Raw genomic sequence first — 21,558 nt, 5'->3', positions numbered from 1 at the left:
GGTAAGTGAGACTATGGCGATAAAGAACTGTATTAAAACTTGTGGCACGAATTTTATTCCGAGATTTACAACAAAAATGTTTCAACTAGTTAAAATGCCGCTTAATCTGGGGATATGAAACATTGACACGTATAACATAGGTAAATACAAGACAATGTGGACAATTCAGATATACAATTCAGCAGTTTGCATTGAACTGATAAAATTGATTCGTTTTTCTATTCACTTAGTGTTGTATTTGCGACTTGGATAGGCCTTCTGTGCTTCTCAGAGAGGTGGATTCACTAATAATAAATTTATTCGTTAATAAATTTATTCATTTAGTTAAGACTCATTGGCTGTTAAATGTAACAGCTGATCCTCTCTGAGCAGCCCATGTTCATTCGCTATTATATCACTTCTATTACGATATTATAATTTAGGTACAATCTTAATTATTCAATATTAATGAGAATATTAATAATGTTTTATTTTTGCTTGAATTATAGATTTTAATTATAATTATTTTATAAAGATTCTTACACTAAGAATCGTCAGACATGAAGGAATTTTGGGATTTTAATTCCTCCAGTGTTCGAATTTGTTGACGGAGGAATAATATCCTAAAATGACAAATAAACAAACGAGATAATATAAAAAGTCAAGAGATTCAAGAGAACAATTGTCTTGTTTTATAACGCTTATTAAATACACGATAACGGAATAAATGAGGTACTTACCTTTGTTCCTGCAACGTTGCCTGGATTTCTGTCAGCCTCACTATCGATCGTGCCGTTTTCAATTCTGCAGACACTCTCGTACATTGTAAACTGCCCATTGTGTGTGCTTCCTCACTAAGTTTCTGTGCCTAAACAAAATTATTTAATTTAAAAAGAAAATTCTTTAGCAACATTAGGAATTCTTATCTGCGAAATTAGATTTTCACCTGTTTTTCGAGAATATCGGCGGGAAAGGCACGCACATGTTGCGTCAAGTCTTCCCGATAATGATTAGCGAGCGATGGTGTTAAAGAAGGTGTTAAGGGAGGCTGCACTCTAGATAATGCCTGTAAACCTCCCGTATTACTTAAATTCCCAAGGGACCCTAGTGTACTGAGACTCTGCAATGAGCTCAGACCTTGTACTCCGGAATTTGTTCCTCCAGGACTCGTTACTGTAAAAAAACAAAGACAAAATATATATATATGTGTGTGTGTGTGTGTGTGTGTGTGTGTGTGTGTGTGTGTGTGTAGGATGTCCGCGAAATCACCCGCAGTACTTCGGGAAGTAATTCGGGTTCCAAAAAGAAGGAAAATAAACATATAAATATAGGTCTGGAAATAAGTCGTTTCCGAGTTATAGCCACTTTTATGTTAAAAAAATCGTAATTTATAGTTGGCATCACTCTTTTTTAAATTTTGTTAAATTTTAAATTTATAAATTTAAATTTAAAAATTCAAATTTAAAAATTTAAATTTAAATTTAAATTTTTAAATTTGAATTTTTAAATTTAAATTTTTAAATTTGAATTTTTAAATTTAAATTTTTAAATTTGAATTTTTAAATTTAAATTTTTAAATTTGAATTTTTAAATTTAAATTTTTAAATTTGAATTTTTAAATTTAAATTTAAATTTAAATTTTTAAATTTAAATTTTTAAATTTGAATTTTTAAATTTAAATTTTTAAATTTGAATTTTTAAATTTGAATTTTTAAATTTAAATTTTTAAATTTGAATTTTTAAATTTAAATTTTTAAATTTGAATTTTTAAATTTAAATTTAAATTTAAATTTTTAAATTCAAATTTAAAAATTTAAATTTAAAAATTCAAATTTAAAAATTCAAATTTAAAAATTCAAATTTAAAAATTCAAATTTAAAAATTCAAATTTAAAAATTTAAATTTAAATTTGAATTTTTAAATTTGAATTTTTAAATTTGAATTTTTAAATTTAAATTTAAAAATTTAAATTTAAAAATTCAAATTTAAAAATTTAAATTTAAAAATTCAAATTTAAAAATTTAAATTTAAAAAAATTTTTTTAAATTTAAAAAAAGGATGTCAAACGGACTATAAATAACGATTTTTTTAACATAAAAATGGCTATGATTCGAAAACGATTTATTTACGGACCTATGTTTATATAGCTTTTTTCCTTCTTTTTGATCCCGAATCACTTCCCGAAGTACTACGAGCGATTTTCCGAATTTTTTATATATATATATAAAAATTGATAAAAGATTTTAATTGAAAAAGAAATACATATTATATCAAAATAAATTATTATACTTGGATTGAGTATACATTCATAAATATTTTAAATTCTAAAATTAAAATTTTTTATTTTCATAAATAATCGTTCTTTCTAAAGATTTATAATCTAAAGATAAATAAAGATATAAATCTAAATAAAGATATAAATCTTTAGAAAGAACGAATATTTATGAAAATAAAAAATTTTAATTTTACAATTTAAAATATTTATAAATGTATACTTAATCCAAGTATAACAATTTATTATGATACAATATGTATTTCTTTTTCAATTAAAATCTTTTATCAATTTTATGATTCTTACTGATATCAATAGAACCAAGCATTACATTTTATTTGATTAACCATTCTAAATTTAATTGTGATATTTAAAAAAGCAAAATAAGTGCATCATGAAAAAATTTTAATAAAATTTTAATAAAAATTCTAACAAAGCTTTAATAAAATTCTAATAAAAATTTATGATTGTGAATTTATGATTTGTGAATTTATGATTGTTCTAATAAAAATTTATAATTGTGTATTTTACAATTGTTACAAAAAATGAAAAGTGGATATTTATGTATGAATTAAACAATATAAACTGCAATGATAAATGATTTACTGATATATCAAACATAAAAGCTAACAAGTTGTTATTATATGATTGCTATGAAATAAAATAAACACATTTTTAAATTTCAAACATCTTCGAGTTTAAAAAAGAACTTACATTTTCGCGCGTCAATGCAATCCTGGGTTTCTGAATGTGTGGGAGTAGGTGGACCCTCGCTGGTAATATTGCCACTTGTATCAACTTTTAGTGGGACCATCACATCACTTCCATTGTTACTTCGGTCTCCACTAGCAGACTGCTACATAAAAGCGACAAGCAAATAACGTTATACTATTCGCATATGTTCAAACTAGGAAAGAATTGTACTGTATCCAAAAATGTAAAATAATGTCGATAATTCAAATATACTTTTGATTATAGCTATTAAAGACTAAAAAAGTTAAAAAGAGACAGTTATATTAATGTCTGAACATTGATATATTTTCAGAAATAAAAATTAAAGGATGTTGAAGAAATAATAATCTACATTCATAACAAAACATTTATAACTAGCTTTTAAAATAAAAATATAAAATTTATGTGTGTGAGTGTAATATACACATATATATGTATGTAATTATTACATATTATTATACAAAATTAAAAACTTATAAAAAAAAGTTTTCCTGAAACTCTAAGAAGATATAAACTTATATTTAATCGAAGATATTTAGTGATTATTAGATTCATAACATATTAATATTTTAAAAAAAGAACGGGAGAAAAAGACTACTTTTTAAGTTATAATTGTTGAACGTACAATACATTACTGAACATGGAAAATAACACACTATTCATATTGACTAAACTCAAGCAGTCCTATTCTCTTACTTGTCGAGATAGCAAGATGGCTGTTTGAATTGTCTGTAATGCTTTCTGTGGAGTGATATCTGGTTGTTCTTTGTTGCCCGTGATTTGCGATAGAAGTCTCGGGAGATTTGCCAGTGACACCGGTGGTCCCGGGGCGTTACTGTTTCCCTGTTGTTGCGTGGGCGAACTAAGTTTACCAGCCGTCTGTGGTGTTGTTGACGGTGGATGTGATGTTAATCGAGGTAATGCTGACAAGAATATAAAATTAACAATATTAGAAATTCCTAAAGAATATATGGAATGTTAAAACTTGTAAAGTACAATATATATATATATATATATATGTATGTGTGTGTGTGTGTGTGTGTGTGTGTGTGTATGCATATCTTAAAAAATAGTGATTTTTAGAAAGAAATGTTTGAGAAAAATGTAAAAGAAATTTCTAAAAAATTACAATGTTGTAATAAAATTAAAAAATTGATGATCGTGTTGCAATATTCCGAAAATAATATTCAAAATTTGAAACCTAACAGGTTCTTTTATTTAAAATCACATATTTTATCTTAAATTAATCTAAGTAGAAGAAAATAATTGTTTTGTAATTTTTTGAAAAACGCGTCGTTTTTTTATGTGCCTCATCTTATATATGTAAAGAACGTACCGGCGGCCAAGAGAACAGGGCCCTGTGGCAGTGGATCGTGAGCGCAAGATGATGTCACGGGTTCCGAAGTAGGTGTGGAATCGCCTGGCGAAATATCCATATCCTGGGCTTGACGTTCCACACTAGCTTCCTCTCTACAGGATTCTCTTTCTCGTTCGCGTTCTCGTTCCCTTTCTCGTTCTTTTTCTCGCTCCCTTTCCCTTGCTGAAACATCTTCTCTGTTACTACTACTGCTACTCCCGCCGCACGCGCTCCAATATTCTCGTTTGTCAGACTGTCGCGACGATTTACCATCTCGCATACTGCTACTGCTATTTGATCGCGAGTTGGAATGTTTATCATGACCTGTGCAGAAAAATTTCAGTTTAAAAAGTACACATTTGACATAAGAGATAAAATTACTTTATCGAAATATTCAAAATTAGTAATTGTACATGTAAAATATGATTTAATATAATTATTTCTCTAATCCTTTTAAAATTAACATACAAATATAATATATATTTTTGTTGTTCAATCAATATAGTCAAATCAATATAGTAAAAAAAAAAAGAAAAAAAACAAATTGCATATTATATGTTCTAATTCAAAATAGAAAAGGTAACAAATTCATTTCTCATTCATAAAAAGACTTTGATAATTGTGATTATCTAAATTATAAATATAAAATGTTAATCTAATACAGAAAGATCTATACTTTATTGATTCATCTTTTATTTTAATGCAAAACTTGTTTTATTTTTAAAATTCTATATTTAATTTTCATTTACTATTTAATACTTTAGACATATTTGATAATTATGAAAATTTTGACGTACTTGACCTAGAAGAATAGTCACTAGACTGCCGTTGACGATTATCTGTCCGATTTATCCACTCCCGTGGTTTCTCCCACTGAGAAACTTCTGTCTTGCAGTTGTAATAATACTTCTTTCCTGATGAACTCATGTGTTCCGACCAATCTCCAAACCTTGCTGTACGTTCCATTGCACCTCCTCGCTCATCACCACGTTTATCCTAAACAGACTGTTCTAAAATTTCTGGAAATGATTGAATAGATGGGAAATATCTTCATTAATTCCAAAACTAGTTCGAAAAGTCAAAATGACATTTGTCCACATCTTGAAGCTATTATCATATTCTGTGTATGTGTGTGTGTGATTATCACATTTTTTACTTTTCATACATGCACACACACGCACACAGAATATAAACACACATAATTTTTTAAATAAAAATAAAAATTTATAGAAGCTTTTTTTCACAATGATACATAACCATTTAATTCTTAGATCTATATGAAATCGATGTAACTTTATTCTTAATTAAATGCATGTTAATTATAAAGAGATAAAAGAGTATATAAATAGATGAAAGAGTAAATAAAATTATTTTATCTTTTATATAAATTTGGAATTTGGAATTCATGATTAATACGCACTAATATAAATAAATATAATTACACTGACCTGACAGGAATTGTGTGATGGTTTTCTCTGTGATGAAGATTCTCTTGATGAGTTTGATGATAATTTTATGGGATGTAAGATCTATATATAGAGGTGTGAATAAAAATTATTTTTTATAATAGTGCATACCTCTTAAATAAGATATACTTAACCTAATAAAGACACACAATATTCTCCTATGCGTATCAAGGCTTCTCTTTTAAAAAGATTTTAAATATTTGCACATACTAAATTTTTCTTTTTAGATACGAGACTGTGTGACCATACACAAATTATCTAACGGTCTATTTGCATACAAGAGAAAACAATATTTTGTTAAATCAGATAAATTATAAGTGTATATGTAAATATACACATATACAAACATACATGCATGCCAAAAAAATGTATCTATTTTATATATATAACGTAAATACAATGCAAATACAAATATATATGTGTGTGTGTGTGTGTGTATTTAATTATTTGCAATTTATACATAAAATCTAAAAATTAAGAATTTTTACAACATATAAATTACTCTCTGAGAATATATCTCATAATATATAAATTAAACATAGTATTTAATGAATTAAGTTTTATGCATATCATATAAAGTAAACGACTAATAATATTAAATGAGTATTAAATAAATAAAAATTGATCATAGACTAATATTTACACATCAATATTACTACATCAATATTTACTACATCATATTTGCTCTCTTTGGTCTCGAGACAGTTTTGAGACATGATAATATAATTGTCATGTATTAATCTCTGAGAAATTATCTCATATAATCATATTTTTTCTAAGTGTAATCATTAAATTATATATTAATATAGATACATACCTCCCCACTACTCCTATCATGATTGGTCCTGTGTTCCGAATCCCTGCTCTCACGGCTTCTCTTGTCTTTTGGGGATCGTGCACAATCTACACATATGCAAGCAAGCATGTTACAGCTGAAAACTTTAAGAGACAATTTTATTTTTATATTGGGAGAAAAAATATAAATAAAATAAAACAAGAATTGTATTACATCATAACACCATCATAATACCATCATTTATTTATACATTATACGTAGCAATTGAACAGAACATTTTATATACTCAATAATATTTAAAAGTATGTTTCTCTCGCTGCATTTTTCTTCCATTTTTCACAATGTAATTCTACTTAATAAAATATTAAGATAGAGAAAAGTTATTTACCGGAATACTTGTCCCTAGAAGAGGATAATTTATAGTCTCTATTTTCTCTCTCCTTCTTGTAAAGAGGCTTGGATGTGTAATTCCGAGGGCTGTCCCGGTCCGTCCCCATGCCCATTCCCAAGCTGCCTGCTGGACTGTAAGAGTTACCATTTGGAGAATCGCGCATTCGCCCCTCGTATCGACCATCCGACGATGTGGTCGAGGAGGAATAGCCACCCTTAGAACTGCTGTATTTTGCGTTCTATAATCAGATTATTAGCAACATAAACAAGAGATTATAAAAATAATTTAGATGCATAAGATTGCTTATTTCTAGAATTACTTTTCTCATCATGAATGTATGAAATATTATCATGAATGTTAGAAATATTATCAACAATTAGATTCAATGTTGGAATAATCAACTGTATCGATTTAGAGGTCATCCGCTAGAATCTGTATGCGTGAAAAAGCAACATGGTAAAAATAAATATATATAGAAATAATATATATAAAGATAAATATATATATATGGTAAAAATAAAATTAAATAGATAATTTTATAAAATCTTTGATTCTCCTGCAGAATCCATCGATTATGTTTCTATAGAATCACTGGTGATTTCAAACATTAACCTATTTGTTTATATATTTTTTCTATTAATAAAAATTACAACACGAGTACTTCTTAATATTACTTAAAGCACTTTAAGTTAAATATTCTAAAATATATTGGAAAACTCTCTTCCAAGTCCAAAAAACCAAAATGTAATTTCACGATTATTATATTTGTAGTAATTTTAGATATGCACGTTAAAATGCCGAAAACATGATCGAAACGAGAAGAAATTGATGAGATGCTTAATAAAGTAGCACTTGAATATTCCTGAAGCATATTATCTGTTGGAATAAATTATTGATTTTTCGAAAAGTGAGGTTATGTTTACAAGACTAGCAAGCAATTTCGTGATATCGGAATGTGAAGACAACTGACGATATTTTGATTAATCTTTTCATGTCGTATGATTAGATTTAAGTAACGATACGAGCATGCATACTTAATTGTTAATTTCACTTAGCGTAAATAATGTATGAATCAAGAGAGAACATCACGACCAACCAATGAGGAGAAAAACCATGGAAAATCTCCTCTACAATTAATTATTGGTTCTTAGATCTAATAAATTTACCCAAAGTATTTAAACACAAGAATTATGAATCGAATTACGATGACACGTCTAATCGAACGGACGTACATATCGATGAAAACATAGCCATTCGCCGAAACGTCACTTGTCAAAACCGAGATTCTTCTCGTCTACTTCAAGCTCGTCGTCTTAAAACGCGCGGATCGCGCGAGTCCTGCACACAAAAGATTTATACAAACCAAATTACCAGCAATTAAGCTAATCGAGACTATTCGACGTTGACCCGGTCGAGCCTTACATGCCGAGTGAGAAAATTAAAGCCTCGCCGCGAAAGAGGCGGAACGTGGCGACGGCGACGGCGACGGCAACGACGACGACGACGATGACGATGAGCCTGACAGGACAAACATACGCGCGCGGAAGAGGAGTAAACGCGTTCTCGCGGAGAAGACTAACGCCTAGATCTCACCTCGGCGAAGCGTCGCGTCCGGATGATGATGTCGTTCGTTATCGATTCTACGTCCGCGACCGCGAGTTTTTCCTCGCGAGAAGAGAAGAAAAAAAGGGCGAGACGGTGGGCCGTCGTGCATATCCCTCCCGCCCGCTCGCTCGCGCGCGGCCCGATGCCAGCTGAGAGACGAAATACGAACTTTGATGCTCTCCCGCACGGAAGAGTGCTGTCACTGCGGCTCGTATCCTCCGCGCGAGAACCGGGACGACCTCATCGTTCTATCTTTCTCTTTCTCTCCGTCTTCGGACGCGCAACGATGCGTGAATCGCGGGCGAAAATAATGCGTGCTGTCGACGAGGACGACGAGGACGACGAGGACGACGAGCGACGTGAGGCTGCCAGTGTAAGAGACTCTTACACCCCCTCCTCCGTACCCCCGATCCACCAATCGCTCCGGCGGTAGCGGATATTATTTACCTGATAGGGATGGGCCTGGTGCTTTTCGAAGTACCTGGAATCATAAGACAACGGGCCGTGAGTGAGAGAGGTCGTGGCGTGATGCCCGCCGCCGCGGTCGCTTCCACGGGGAACGGCGCCCGAACGGATTCCCATCGTCTGTGGAAATTCGTGGAACGTCGTACGGCGGATCGTGGCAGTGAGTGTTGCGGTGCGTATGTACGGTCGAACGAGTCGTACGGACGAGTGGACGGATTGTCGGTGACGAGAGGTGAGGCGAGTTTGTGCGGAGAGAGCGAGAGCGAGAGCGAGAACGAGAGAGAGAGAGAGAGACAGAAATGGAGATATATACAGGAGGAAGGAGCAAAAGGGAGAGAGAAAGAAGGAAGGAAAGAGAGAGAGAGAGAGAGAGGTTGGTCGTGTGTCAGTATCGGGTATTTGACGGCAGAGCCCTACCCATCGCTGATCCTTTGCGGTTTCCTTGCATGCATTACCATCAATGCCAGTGTCTGTGGGAAATTCGCGGCCTCGGATGTTCCCTTTTCGGTCGGTCAATGTCATAAGAACAACATTAACGCTTATTTAGCAGTTAACTTTCTTTCTACCCGGACGCCATGTCACATACGTGCTCGGCCGCTGCCGTGCGCGCCGGCGCTATAGACGAAGCGCTCGCATCACGACGCGTCGACAGCCGACCAGTGGTGGGGGATTTCGGCTACGTTCAGGGACGTCGGAATATGCGCGCCAACATTGTCGGTCCTATAAATAATATACCCATAAAAACTAAACCTTCTTCGCTGATAAACCAATTTGTTTTATGAAATGTATAAATGTAACGTGTATAATGTGTACGAGAAATGCGATAATATACATAGATACATATCTAATGTGACGATCGTGAAGAGGAACCATTTGATTGTTAACACGAGTACAATAAGACGAGCCGCGATTAATTTGTCACCTAAATGCAATCTCGATAAAAAAAATTACACTTTATTTTCATGAAAACGATCAAATTTAACTTCGCGAGAGTATTGGTATCACTACGCATCGTGGTCCTCGTAAAAATTGACACGTACCTTACCTTACCCATGACGGATGTTTCGCTCAGTTTCGCCGGATCTGCGATCACGGCGGCGTCGGAGAAGACAGCGACGCGAGGCGCCGCGTACCCTCGTTTGCGTCCGCGCAATCATCGCCGCAAGAAGGGATCACCGTGCACGCGAGAAAAAGTGCATCGCACGAGCTCTCGACCGATAGGCGGCGCGCCGCGACGTGAGAGCGTCGGCGGACTTCCCGTTTTCGCGCATGCGTGCCGAATGCGGTGTCACTGAAGCAGTTGAAACTAGTGATAAAGATTAGTTGGAAGCCTTTGGAAAATGAATTAAAAATGCAAAATAAAAACAATAATGTGCAAATTATATTATTAATTTATTTACTTACGTAGCTACTTATTGTTAGCTTAAATCTCCACGAGATCCCGCCAAAATTTAAGTGCCCGTCATATATACGTCGCTGTAATCGCCATCGTTATATCGCGCATGCGCGAACATGGAAGATGGAAGCCCGCTAGTAACACTAGATATCTTCTCGTATCGTCATCGTCGCTACGTCGATTACGGACAAACGCGTATTATCCGTTTAATAATCACGAATCAAGAATGCCACGCTTCTTCGGAACATTCGGAAAGTCGACTTAGCATCACCATCACGCGCGACACATGAAAAGCAGCCGCCGAACATAGTGCTCGCTTCGTATAATCCTGACGCAACTCGGAAGAGACACCGGCCAGGAAGAGAACTCGTTTGCGTCCGGGAAGAGAGATCTCGCACATTTCGTGGGAGATCATCGTTATGACAAATTTGCGGTAAACATTATAAGACGGACATTCCTTCTTCCAGATAGGTCAAGTTCGTCTCTTTTATCTTTTGCCGCAAACACGCGAGTCTTTCGTGTCTCTTACACGAAGATATCATGTGTCATAATGGTATTAATATCCGCGCAGCGATATTAATGTTTGCGTCTGATACAATTTTTGCAGCAGAGAAATTATACTTAAACTATTAGACTTAAAGCCTTTCTTGAATATATTTTTGTTTCTTGCTACTATTTTACTTTTCATAATTTGGTTTTTTCAACAATTATTATATGTATTCACACTTAAATAATCTGCTATATAGCTGCTATTATGCACAAATTGAAGTATTTTTTATTTTATGCATTAGATATATTAAATGTAGATATATATATGTGTGAAAAACTTATATTGGAAATCTAATTCTTGATATTGCAAATTGATATTTCATTATATATATAGAAAAATTAATAATATATTAATTGTGCAAGTTTTTATTATTAATGTTATTCATCATGATATTATAATTATATAACAGTGATGATAAATATGTCTTAAGTTTTTCTAAATTTTACTTATTGTTAGTTGATATATTTGCTCATATATAGATGCAACTATATATATTATTAAAAATAAAATGTAAATTTAAGATATTGAATATAATGACAAATTTTCTAATTTTTATGCTGTATATATTACAAACTTTTTTAACATTATAAGTAAAAGTTTACTTTTAGAATTCTTCGTAATAATATAGTTTTGATACAAGTAGCACAAGTTTCCTTGTTTCACTTAAATTAATACAAAATAAGGATTTTGTTGAATAATATATCTTTTTATTATATTAATTAATTATTATTAAGATAATTTGTTGCGATATCAACAAGTTATAATTGCAGAAAACTTGTGTCATAAGGAAACTACAGAAGAAGATATCATGGATACAATTTCTTTATCTGAAAATGACAGAAATACAAAAAAACATTCAAAAACTCAACAACTGGAAAATATAACAGTCAGTGATAATAATGAAGAAACCTTTCCATGGTTATTAGAATTCAATAAAAGTGTATGTTCATCTGTAGGAAATAGGAATTATCAACATCTCAAACGATTACTTTTGTTCTATACCCAGTGAGATAATCATTTATATTTTAATTAATCAAATCTACTATAATATTTAATTATTAAACGTACCTACTTTTTACAAGTAGAAATTTTACATGTTATTAGATTATACATCTTGGCTGTTTTAGGAAACAAAATATCTAATATTTGTGATTGCATTTATTTCAGGAATATTCTTTCTAGTATGGAAACAAGCAATGTTAAGTTTGACGATGAAATTAATTTAAAAGACAATATTAATAATATATTAATTTTCTTTCACTTATATTGGCTCGATATAAAACAGGTATTGTATGTTTTAATTATTCTTTTCTTTTTCATATATTTGTCAACTTTTTGTATAATTTGTTCCTATTATTTTTTATCCGTGTAATATTGATGAAAAATGAAAAAATTGACATAAACAATTATAAAATCATGTGATTAAAGAACAAAATATTCTCAAGACATGGATCATGCTCTTATTGCTACGCTTGACTCTTATTAGCCTATTTTTTCTTTTTTTTAATTTATATCATTGTGTTTAATTATTCTTTATTATTTTTGTAAAATTAGTGCAAAAATTATATGATACAATTCTTAATTTTTTATATTCAGGAGATAGCTGATCATAGTTTGTATTTAAATAAAATGTCAGCATTATTGAGTGTATATATAAATGTGGAATTAAGAATTTCTCGAAAAAAAAATGTAAAGATTCTTGCAGCATTGTATACATATTTAAGTAAGTATATTAACAAAAGACTGATTTCAAACAGACCAATTACGTCAATATCATATCTAACATTAAATTGCTTACAGATAATTCGGAAGAGCATATTTTCAGGGTATTACTTAGAATTAAACATATGACAAAAAAATGTACACAAATTTGTAATCGTATATTTGCGTATGTAAATATTTACTTTAACACGTTATATTATAATAAACAAATTTGTGTATTATAAAAGATATTAAAGTAATAGACTATCATATTTACTACACAGGAAGAGCTTCGCTAATCTCAAGATAAAAGGGACGTCCTTAACCGATGTAACTTATATTCGATATTTACTCGTCTTTAAAATGTGGAAGAAAATAGAAAAGCTTTCTGATAAAAAAGAAAAAGTTGACGAATTAGCTTTAAAGCTGCTAGGACCGCATATGCCAAAATTGCGAGATGAATTATTAGAATTTGTCCCTAGGCCGCCTATAGATCGGAAGGATGAAACGCTATGGTTATTACAATCAAATTCATTTAATTTAGAGCAAGTGCATAAAAATTTTCTACTATTTGAAGATAAAATGGATGAACATTTTCCGCTACGTGAAGATCAAATTGATAAACATTCTCTGCTGCCAGAAGACAGAATTGACAACTCTGCAGATTTACAATGTACCAAGGCGGTTTACCTTGATCAGAAAAACTGCTTAAAGTCTCAGGTAATGTAGTTCAATTAACATTTCTTTATTTTAAGTTATTTTAAGTTACATGTGTAAATGTTTGCATTTGTTATATAATAATAATGCAGATAGATGGAATAATACTTTTTCAGAAATATGGATTTCTAAAACAGATGGATTTACTACATCGGAGCAATCCTAACAGGAGTAATCTTACATCTAATCAAGAAAAAAATAAAGATTTAAATAGTTTGCAAAACAATAATATGCCACTAGGTATTAAAAGAAAATCTTCAGAACAAATATATCTGCCAAAAAAGAAAATAAGAGGCCTTAAATCAAAAAAAGTGAAAAAGAAGAAAGAAGAAGAATCAAGGAAAGTTATAATTATTGATTTAACTGGAGATGATGAAATAAGTGTAAATACTTTAAAACATTCAAGTAAGTTCATAACAAGTGTGAATACTGAAAAGGGTTCTAATAGAGATAGAAAAAGCACAGCTGAAAAAGTTTTGGAACATAAGTTTAATCTTAACAGCAAAATTAGTGATACAAAGAGTTATACTTCAATTAGCAACAAATATTCATTTAAAAAATCATTTTCAAATATCAATTTTCAAAAAAGTAAACATTTAAAGTTTGTTGATCAGGATAAAGAGTCCAAAATTATGACAAATGTATTGAAAGAAAGTAAACCAGAAAATGATGTATCATCACATATGACATGTATGACAGAAAATGCAATAGGCTTATACAATAATACAATGACACAAAGAGAGACGTTAACTTCTGAAGAAGAAATGGACACTATACCTTATGGACCTTTATTGAAAATGTGCCAAAGTGATATTGTGGATTTTTTCAAACAGGAAATACCAATAACTAATTGTGATGCAATGCAATCTTATAGTTGGAAAATGTCACAAATAGTATGTCATCAACTTAACAAATGTGAAGATTGTAAAAAAATTTATTCTAAATCATTCATATTTCCTGACAGTACCACACAAGAACATAGTACATTTATTAAGAATGATGTCAAAGCTTGTGGCAATATAATTTACATAAAAAGCAACACACGTTGCGTCATTATGCCTCATAATGATAATATCGTGACGTGTTATGATATGCATGAAAAAAGAATGCAATGCCAACATGGTTCTAGTGACATGTATACTACATTCACTGAAGATCAAATAAAGTCGTCATTAGATAGTCAGAATATCAATCTTGATGATAAAAGGAAACATGGCTCCAAACATTCCGAAACTGCAATAAAGCCACAACAAGCAAAAAGCGATTGCGATATTTTATTGTCAAATGATGATTGTCAATTACCTCCCACTGAACATTTTTTTTCTTATATAAATTCCGAATATTCTAAGATGGATTCAAAAGAAGCTAATGAAATAATGGAGACTTATTATAATGGAGACTTATTATTAAGCGGAATCAGTTCCTCCGATAAAATAAAAGTTGGAATTTCGGAAATTCTAGAAGAGATGTCGAACGAAACCATGAACTTTTTTTAACAATCTCCATTTGAATCAGATCATGTACATACAATACATACAAATACATTTTTAAGCGAAAAGGATATTTTATGCAATAATCAAAACAATGCTATTAACGCTACAGTAAATTCAATAACATTTGAATAACCTAACCGATTAACAGCTTTCTATCATTTATCAGCAAAGTCTGATAAATTCAATACGTTAGTACATCGTAAGTTGTCAATCCAAAATGTCTCGCACAACATCTTTAATTAATCATTCAAATATCGCATTTTTAGGTTTTCAAGAAGACAAGGAATTTTAATACTCTTTTTGATAAGTTAAATAACGATGCCTTAATCAAGCATTTTTTATATTCACAAAAAGGAAGATATTAAAGGCTCTTTCACATCCTGAAGAACAGGCTAAACTAATCTTAAATGAATTTTGTGCTTCCAAGAATATATCGTCAAATTTATTAACAAATTATTTAATGTCACAAAGGAAATATTCTGCTTCCAATGTTATACATTAAATATATATTTTCATCTTTGGATAATCTCTTCCAGTTAAATTTTACTAAGATGGTTAATCCAAAATTCATGGATCATAATAATTTGTGAAGACCAGACTATAAGAAACAAGCTCAGATATAATAAATTATTATTTATTGAAGAAGCACACATCCATTCCAGCTATTGAAGAAAGAGATTATAACAACAATTTGAACAAAACGTTCTGATGTTTACTAAAAAGTTTCTTGAAAAATCTCAAGTCTTTTGAGAGATGAATTAATTTTCTAAAAAATCTATTTCTGAATATATCCACTAAGATCTGTCTCAATAAATTATTTAACTATCATAAAGAGGATATTCTTGCTTGGAACATCACGAATATTAAATGTGAATTTACTTTGAACACAATCTTAATAGCAATTCAATTAAAATCAAATCACGACAAAATATAACTGAGAAAACCATAGATCATAAATTAATAAATATCATTAAGGAGAGTAAACTTAAATATATTGAATTATCATCTATTGAAGAAACATCTGAGAAGAGAAAAAGAGTTGCATCTATGATTTTGTTTCTTCTAGATACTAATAAGATTGTCTATTAAATAAATCAGTATGTTCAAAAGAGATTTTTCTTCCCACAATGTAAAAGGTAATTGAATTTATAAGTCTTTAATATATTATATTTTATCATTATCATTTTATATATTATTTACATATTTATAAAATTTGTAACATCACAGAAGAATATCAAGAATATCTTTGAAGATCACATCTTTTTGTATCACAAAAGATATATTTTAAAAAATCCTATTATGAAGAGAAACTTATGTTCACATATATAATAAGGTTATAAAGAATTTTTTAAAATGTCAATATTTAATATTATTAATTGAATTATACAACTTTTTATTTCACGTTAAATAACATAATGATATAATACGTATTAAAGATTAAATATAAAATTATAATGATTATCAAATATGTAGAACAGGATGGTAATATATAAAACAAATGTAAAATCAAAAGAATTATCTAAAATAATATTACTCTAATTAAATTGAATATATTGAACAAATTAAATTTTGTATTTAAAATATAAGAATTTTTAATATGTCAAAAATTGTGTTTTATATAGAAAGCAATATTCATATTTAATAGTTTTGTGATACTTGAAACATGATATTTTTATTTATGGCATTTGTACTAGATCGCACACGCATGTATTTCACAAAATTATTATGAAATTTTTAAATTATTTATCTAAAAATAATTAAAAATTGTATAGATATAGATAAAAGAAAAGACTGCACTGAATAAAGATGTATGTATATGTGAGAATACAATAATTATCGATGTTTATATTGAAAATCTTACATATACATCTTACATGTATTAAGTGACATTTTATTTTTATGATAATATACATGCCATTTTACAATTCGATAATTTCTATAATATTATTAATTTTTTTATTTTACTTACAGAATTTGTATATAGAAGAGCAAGAAAATAATGCAGTGGGTGAGTGTAACCTATATTAGATTGTATAAAACTTCTCAATCTAAAATTTTGTTATCTTCTTGTAGGTGAATAATTTAAATTTACAAAAAACATTTTTTATTCGTGAATATATCGATATAAATATATTAAAGAGAATCTATACAAGAGAGAGAGAGAAGGAAATGATTGCAAAAAGTTAATTTTGGAATATATACTAAATTTTTTGTAATTATATCTTCATAGATATATTGGCTTACAATTAATAACTTACTATTAATCCTTCATAGACATTAGATTCTTTTCTTAGAGAGAGCAAATTTCAGTATGAGAATATACGTTTCAGCCTTTGTGGTCTAAGCTTTTTAATGTATATATGTGTGTGTGTGTGTGTGTGTGTATGTAAAAGTATTTCAAATTTAAATTATTTTTATAGAAAGATTATATTTAAAAAGAAAAGAATATTATATTCTATATTTAAAGCACTTTTAGACATGCTTAAAAGATATATATATATATATATATATATATATATATATATATATATATATATATAAATCTACCCAGAATAATCTAAATTTTCTTTGACATGAGGACATTTGATGTGAATGATTCTATATTGTGAATATAGATACAGAATTGTGGACCGCAAAGGCTTAAAAGTAATAAAGAAATCTTCCTTATTATTTTCATTTATTACAGCATGATCGTTTATGATGCTGAAGAAGTCGGCAATTTTTAACTGCTTGCATAATGCAAAGTCTCACAATTTGACGTTTGGAATAAAATTTGAACATACTGATAAGATGAAAATTATTATTATTATCTTAATAACTCTCAAGTTTATACAATTAAATACACGATGTCACTATAATTTTATACAATTACTCAAACATGATCTATGGATTAGAAATTTGCGCAGAGGCAGTGCTTCTTTATAATTCATACTTTATTGCTGATTCTAAAAATTCTAATCCTATAATCACATGTGTTTAAAAAAAGTACTTTTAACATATCTTCTTTTATAGCTATTTTTTTTTGTACATGTTATGCGTATATATTATTTCATAGTTGCATTTAAATAGTAAATAAATATAAATAATAATGCACACAAACAAAGCATATTATGAAAAATAAAAAATCTACGAAACTAAATACTGCAGTGATCTCATCTATGCTAGTTGTAATTTTGGAGTATTGTTTTATTGCAGAAATTTTATAGAAATAATGATAATGAAAAGAGTTTAACTACAAGAATTTATATTTAAAGAAAAATATGCAGAATATTTTACTTTAAATTTTAGATAAGACAAAAAATAATTAAACTCGGAATTGATACTTTCCGAGAATATACTCTACAGTATTGAATGATCCCAAAATATTTATTGTATTTTACAAAGTCATCCCATAAATAATTTCATATATTATGTATTAGTATATCTATTATATTTTCCTTGATAGCTTTTTAATCATTAATGAGATAATAGTATGATATATGCAGTAATAATGAAATATAAAAGTATAAAAAAGTGCATAAAATATTCATTTTTATGTAATTTATTTTTACTGTTTTTTCGACGTATAAAAAACTATCATAATTTGTACGTTTTAAATTTTATTATTATGTATATTGTATATCGTTTTATTTTAATTGAATAATTCAAAGCATAATTAAAAGCAACCTCATGTGTGTACAAATATTATTTAACTTTGTAATTATTAGATAAAACTTGAAATTTATAATATCTATTAATATGAGGTTGATAAATTCTCTATACAAAGAAGATTTCTGTAATATTTAACATTTTGAAGTGTTTAATCCGTTGTATATTTCTATTGATACCTGATATGGAGACTGATTTTATGATACTCTATCATATATTTATTAGTAAATCCGCTCGAGATAGAAGTATTTATTGCTAGTCTGCTAATATTAAAAAAATGTTTTAGCATCTGACAAAAGAGCATGTTATCTATCTATCTATCTATCTATCTATCTATCTATCTATCTATATATATATATATATATATATATATATATATAGATTATGATGTCAAAAATATAGATGCTTGGATTTGTACATGAATGATTTCTGTAACTGATTGATTTTAGTTAATAAGTAGGTAGAATCACTTTAAAAATCTATTTGCTTGCATTTTCTCATTTCTGACATTATAACGAAAGATGCTTTATATAATCTACCTTTATGGAAAACCAGTCATTCTTTTTTACTTTTTCTTCTTATATTTTATTTTTGTAAATTTTACATAAGTAAAATTAATACTTACCATATTACAGCTACCAGAATAATTTATTTTTTTTTACACTAAATTTTTCTTAAATGACAGATGCATTTAGTACAAATATTGTTTTAAAAGATATTAATAATTCTAGCGAAATATAAAAAAAGGAAAAACCTAGTTGTAAATGCTGCAAAATAAATACGCATTAGCTATTTTCTAAACTGCACGAGTATAAGTTGCAGAGAAGGAATTATTTTATATCTCCAAAGTTAGCTCTAGGAGCATATATATATGCTCCTAGAGCAGAATGGCCATATATATATAAATTCGAGCATATGCTCCATGCAATATAATATAAAGTGCATATAAATAGAGCGTAGGAATTTATGGTAATCTATATATGTATAACTTACGATATTTTTACTGTAAAAATCTCTACGTATACATTTTCGAAAGAACCAGATATTTAAAAAAAATGTACAATTTAATTCGAAAGATTTAGTTATAACCAGTAGATAGATAAATAAAATATGCATTTTTTAACAAACAAAGATTTATCGAAATAATTTTATTAGTTCTCTATAAGTGAACGCGGTATCCTGATAAACATATATTTAAAAAATTGTGAATATATTTTGACTTAATAGTATAATATCTTCTTCTCTAGTCAATATATCAAATAATAGATACACGCAAATTATAAATGAACACCAATTCTCACATAAGCAATAACGCATTGTTTCATCATAGGATTAATTATCTGATTTGGAAACAATTTATTTTTTGGGAATGGAAGTTTCAAATCTTTTTTTTTTTTTTTTTTATTATTACATATTATATTATACATGTTTTTGTCAAATGTACATGTGTTAACCGTTTAAGATATAATTCTAATCTTTCTCTGTAAACTTTATAGTAAGATGTTATTTGTTTACAGTTATATATTTTAGGCCTAAGAAAGAACACAACTGTATCTTCTTCTAGTCATCCTTATATACAAAATATTTATATAATAAATACTATATGTATATGTAACATATATTATGTAAAGAACTTTTAACAAATTTGTTAAAAAAATGTTATAAAGCTGATTATACAGAGTGTCTTTGAACTAATAGTACAATCGAAAAGAGGGTCGTATTAAATAATTAGTAGCAAATAAAGAATACAATTTTTTCGTACAAAAAAGTTTCGTTTTCTGAAGAAAAGTATCATACGAAAACTATTTATTCTACGTCTATATATTTCTTCACGAGAAAGTTCTCTTTTTGCTTATATCGCCAGTTTGAAGATACGCTGTATAGGAGTTTGAAAATAATATAAATCTATATGGAATACTATATCTGTCGCAAATTGCTAAAATGCAAATTGTTTCTTTGTCAAATATCAATATGAAAAGAAAGAAAAATAGAATATGTTTAGGTAATGCTTTCATACGTTTTCAACATAGATTTCCTTGTTTATCATTCATACTGTACATAAAATATTCAAATATACAGTTTGATTAATAAAGATATTGGAGCACTCTTTATGAGCCATATAGTTTTGTGATTATTGTATTTTCTAATTTTACTAAATTCAAATTATTATATACATAGTATTAATATTTTCTACAAGAGATTATTCATAAATCTTTATGTAAGTCCGACAATAATTGTAAATCTGCGATAAATTATTATAACTTTTGATTCTGTGTGTACAAAGATTGTATTGTGATAAGTTAATTCACGATGTACAACAATGCAGAGACTGAAAAAAAAGAATAAAAGTTCAATTTTTAATATATTTAATCGAATTATTTATTTATTACGCGCAATATTTTATACAATTTGAAATCTTGATGTTTAATTTTGAAATATTTAGATAATCTATGTAAAAAAAATTATATTAAATAAAATATATACACACGCACACATACATTATATATATATATATAAAATGTGTGTGTGTGTGTATATTATATATATATATATATATATATATATATATTGTATGTTCATTAAAATGCAGAATTTTTATTTGGTATTTGTATGCAAGATTATTAAATTACTATTATTTTTAAAAATTCTGCATTTTAATGAACATACAATATATATATATATATATATATATATATATATATATATATATATTGTATGTTCATTAAAATGCAGAATTTTTATTTGGTATTTGTATGCAAGATTATTAAATTACTATTTTTTTTAAAGCATTCAATTACATTTTCTTTCATTGTATATTTAGTTTATAGATATTTGTTTATTATTATGTTTGTATATATGTCCATGTATATGGAAACCGATACTACAATTCCCTTAATCTTTTGTTTGCATGGAAAAATAACATTGCAATATATATAATATGGCATGATTAATATATACTTAAAAATATATTTACAGATCTTGGACAGTGA

At 28.6% G+C, this 21,558-nt stretch overlaps 2 protein-coding genes across 21 annotated transcripts; one reads left to right on the top strand and one right to left on the bottom strand.

Moving 5' to 3' along the window:
• Positions 1-39: 39 nt before the first annotated feature.
• Wcy (WW domain-containing adapter protein with coiled-coil wacky) lies at positions 40-9,678 on the bottom strand. 10 transcript variants are annotated; one of them, XM_083092103.1, is made up of 12 exons: positions 9,481-9,668; positions 9,046-9,079; positions 6,991-7,231; positions 6,624-6,709; positions 5,789-5,869; positions 5,138-5,336; positions 4,320-4,664; positions 3,680-3,906; positions 2,966-3,104; positions 926-1,152; positions 720-847; positions 40-602 (listed from the first exon to the last, which is right to left on the bottom strand). In XM_083092103.1, exons 1-12 carry the CDS (start codon positions 9,519-9,521, stop codon positions 524-526), a joined length of 1,827 nt encoding a protein of 608 aa, XP_082948229.1. In that variant the 5' UTR covers positions 9,522-9,668; the 3' UTR covers positions 40-523. The 10 variants fall into 10 exon arrangements, with proteins under 10 accessions (XP_082948229.1, XP_082948227.1, XP_082948230.1 ...); XM_083092101.1 differs by having other exon boundaries at positions 2,966-3,107; positions 9,481-9,667; XM_083092104.1 differs by lacking the exons at positions 9,046-9,079; positions 9,481-9,668 and adding exons at positions 7,313-7,425; positions 7,846-7,943 and having other exon boundaries at positions 2,966-3,107.
• LOC145967315 (uncharacterized) lies at positions 8,053-20,933 on the top strand. Of its 11 annotated transcripts, none has more exons than XM_083092094.1 (10): positions 8,056-10,892; positions 11,780-12,014; positions 12,177-12,294; positions 12,606-12,732; positions 12,810-12,897; positions 12,995-13,430; positions 13,544-16,056; positions 16,148-16,253; positions 16,892-16,928; positions 17,607-20,933. In XM_083092094.1, the coding sequence occupies exons 2-7, from the start codon at positions 11,818-11,820 to the stop codon at positions 14,921-14,923; spliced, it is 2,346 nt and encodes a 781-aa protein (XP_082948220.1). In that variant the 5' UTR covers positions 8,056-10,892; positions 11,780-11,817; the 3' UTR covers positions 14,924-16,056; positions 16,148-16,253; positions 16,892-16,928; positions 17,607-20,933. The 11 variants fall into 11 exon arrangements, with proteins under 11 accessions (XP_082948221.1, XP_082948222.1, XP_082948220.1 ...); XM_083092089.1 differs by having other exon boundaries at positions 16,994-20,933; XM_083092088.1 differs by lacking the exon at positions 16,148-16,253 and having other exon boundaries at positions 8,056-8,971; positions 10,136-10,892; positions 16,892-20,933.
• The last annotated feature ends 625 nt before the right edge of the window (positions 20,934-21,558 follow it).

Source organism: Camponotus vicinus, unplaced genomic scaffold (genome assembly GCF_025532165.1).
Source record: "Camponotus vicinus isolate PSW18456_S1 unplaced genomic scaffold, iyCamVici1.0 SCAF_2, whole genome shotgun sequence".
NCBI classification, from domain to species: domain Eukaryota; kingdom Metazoa; phylum Arthropoda; class Insecta; order Hymenoptera; family Formicidae; genus Camponotus; species Camponotus vicinus.
This window is presented reverse-complemented; position numbering and strand designations above follow the sequence as displayed.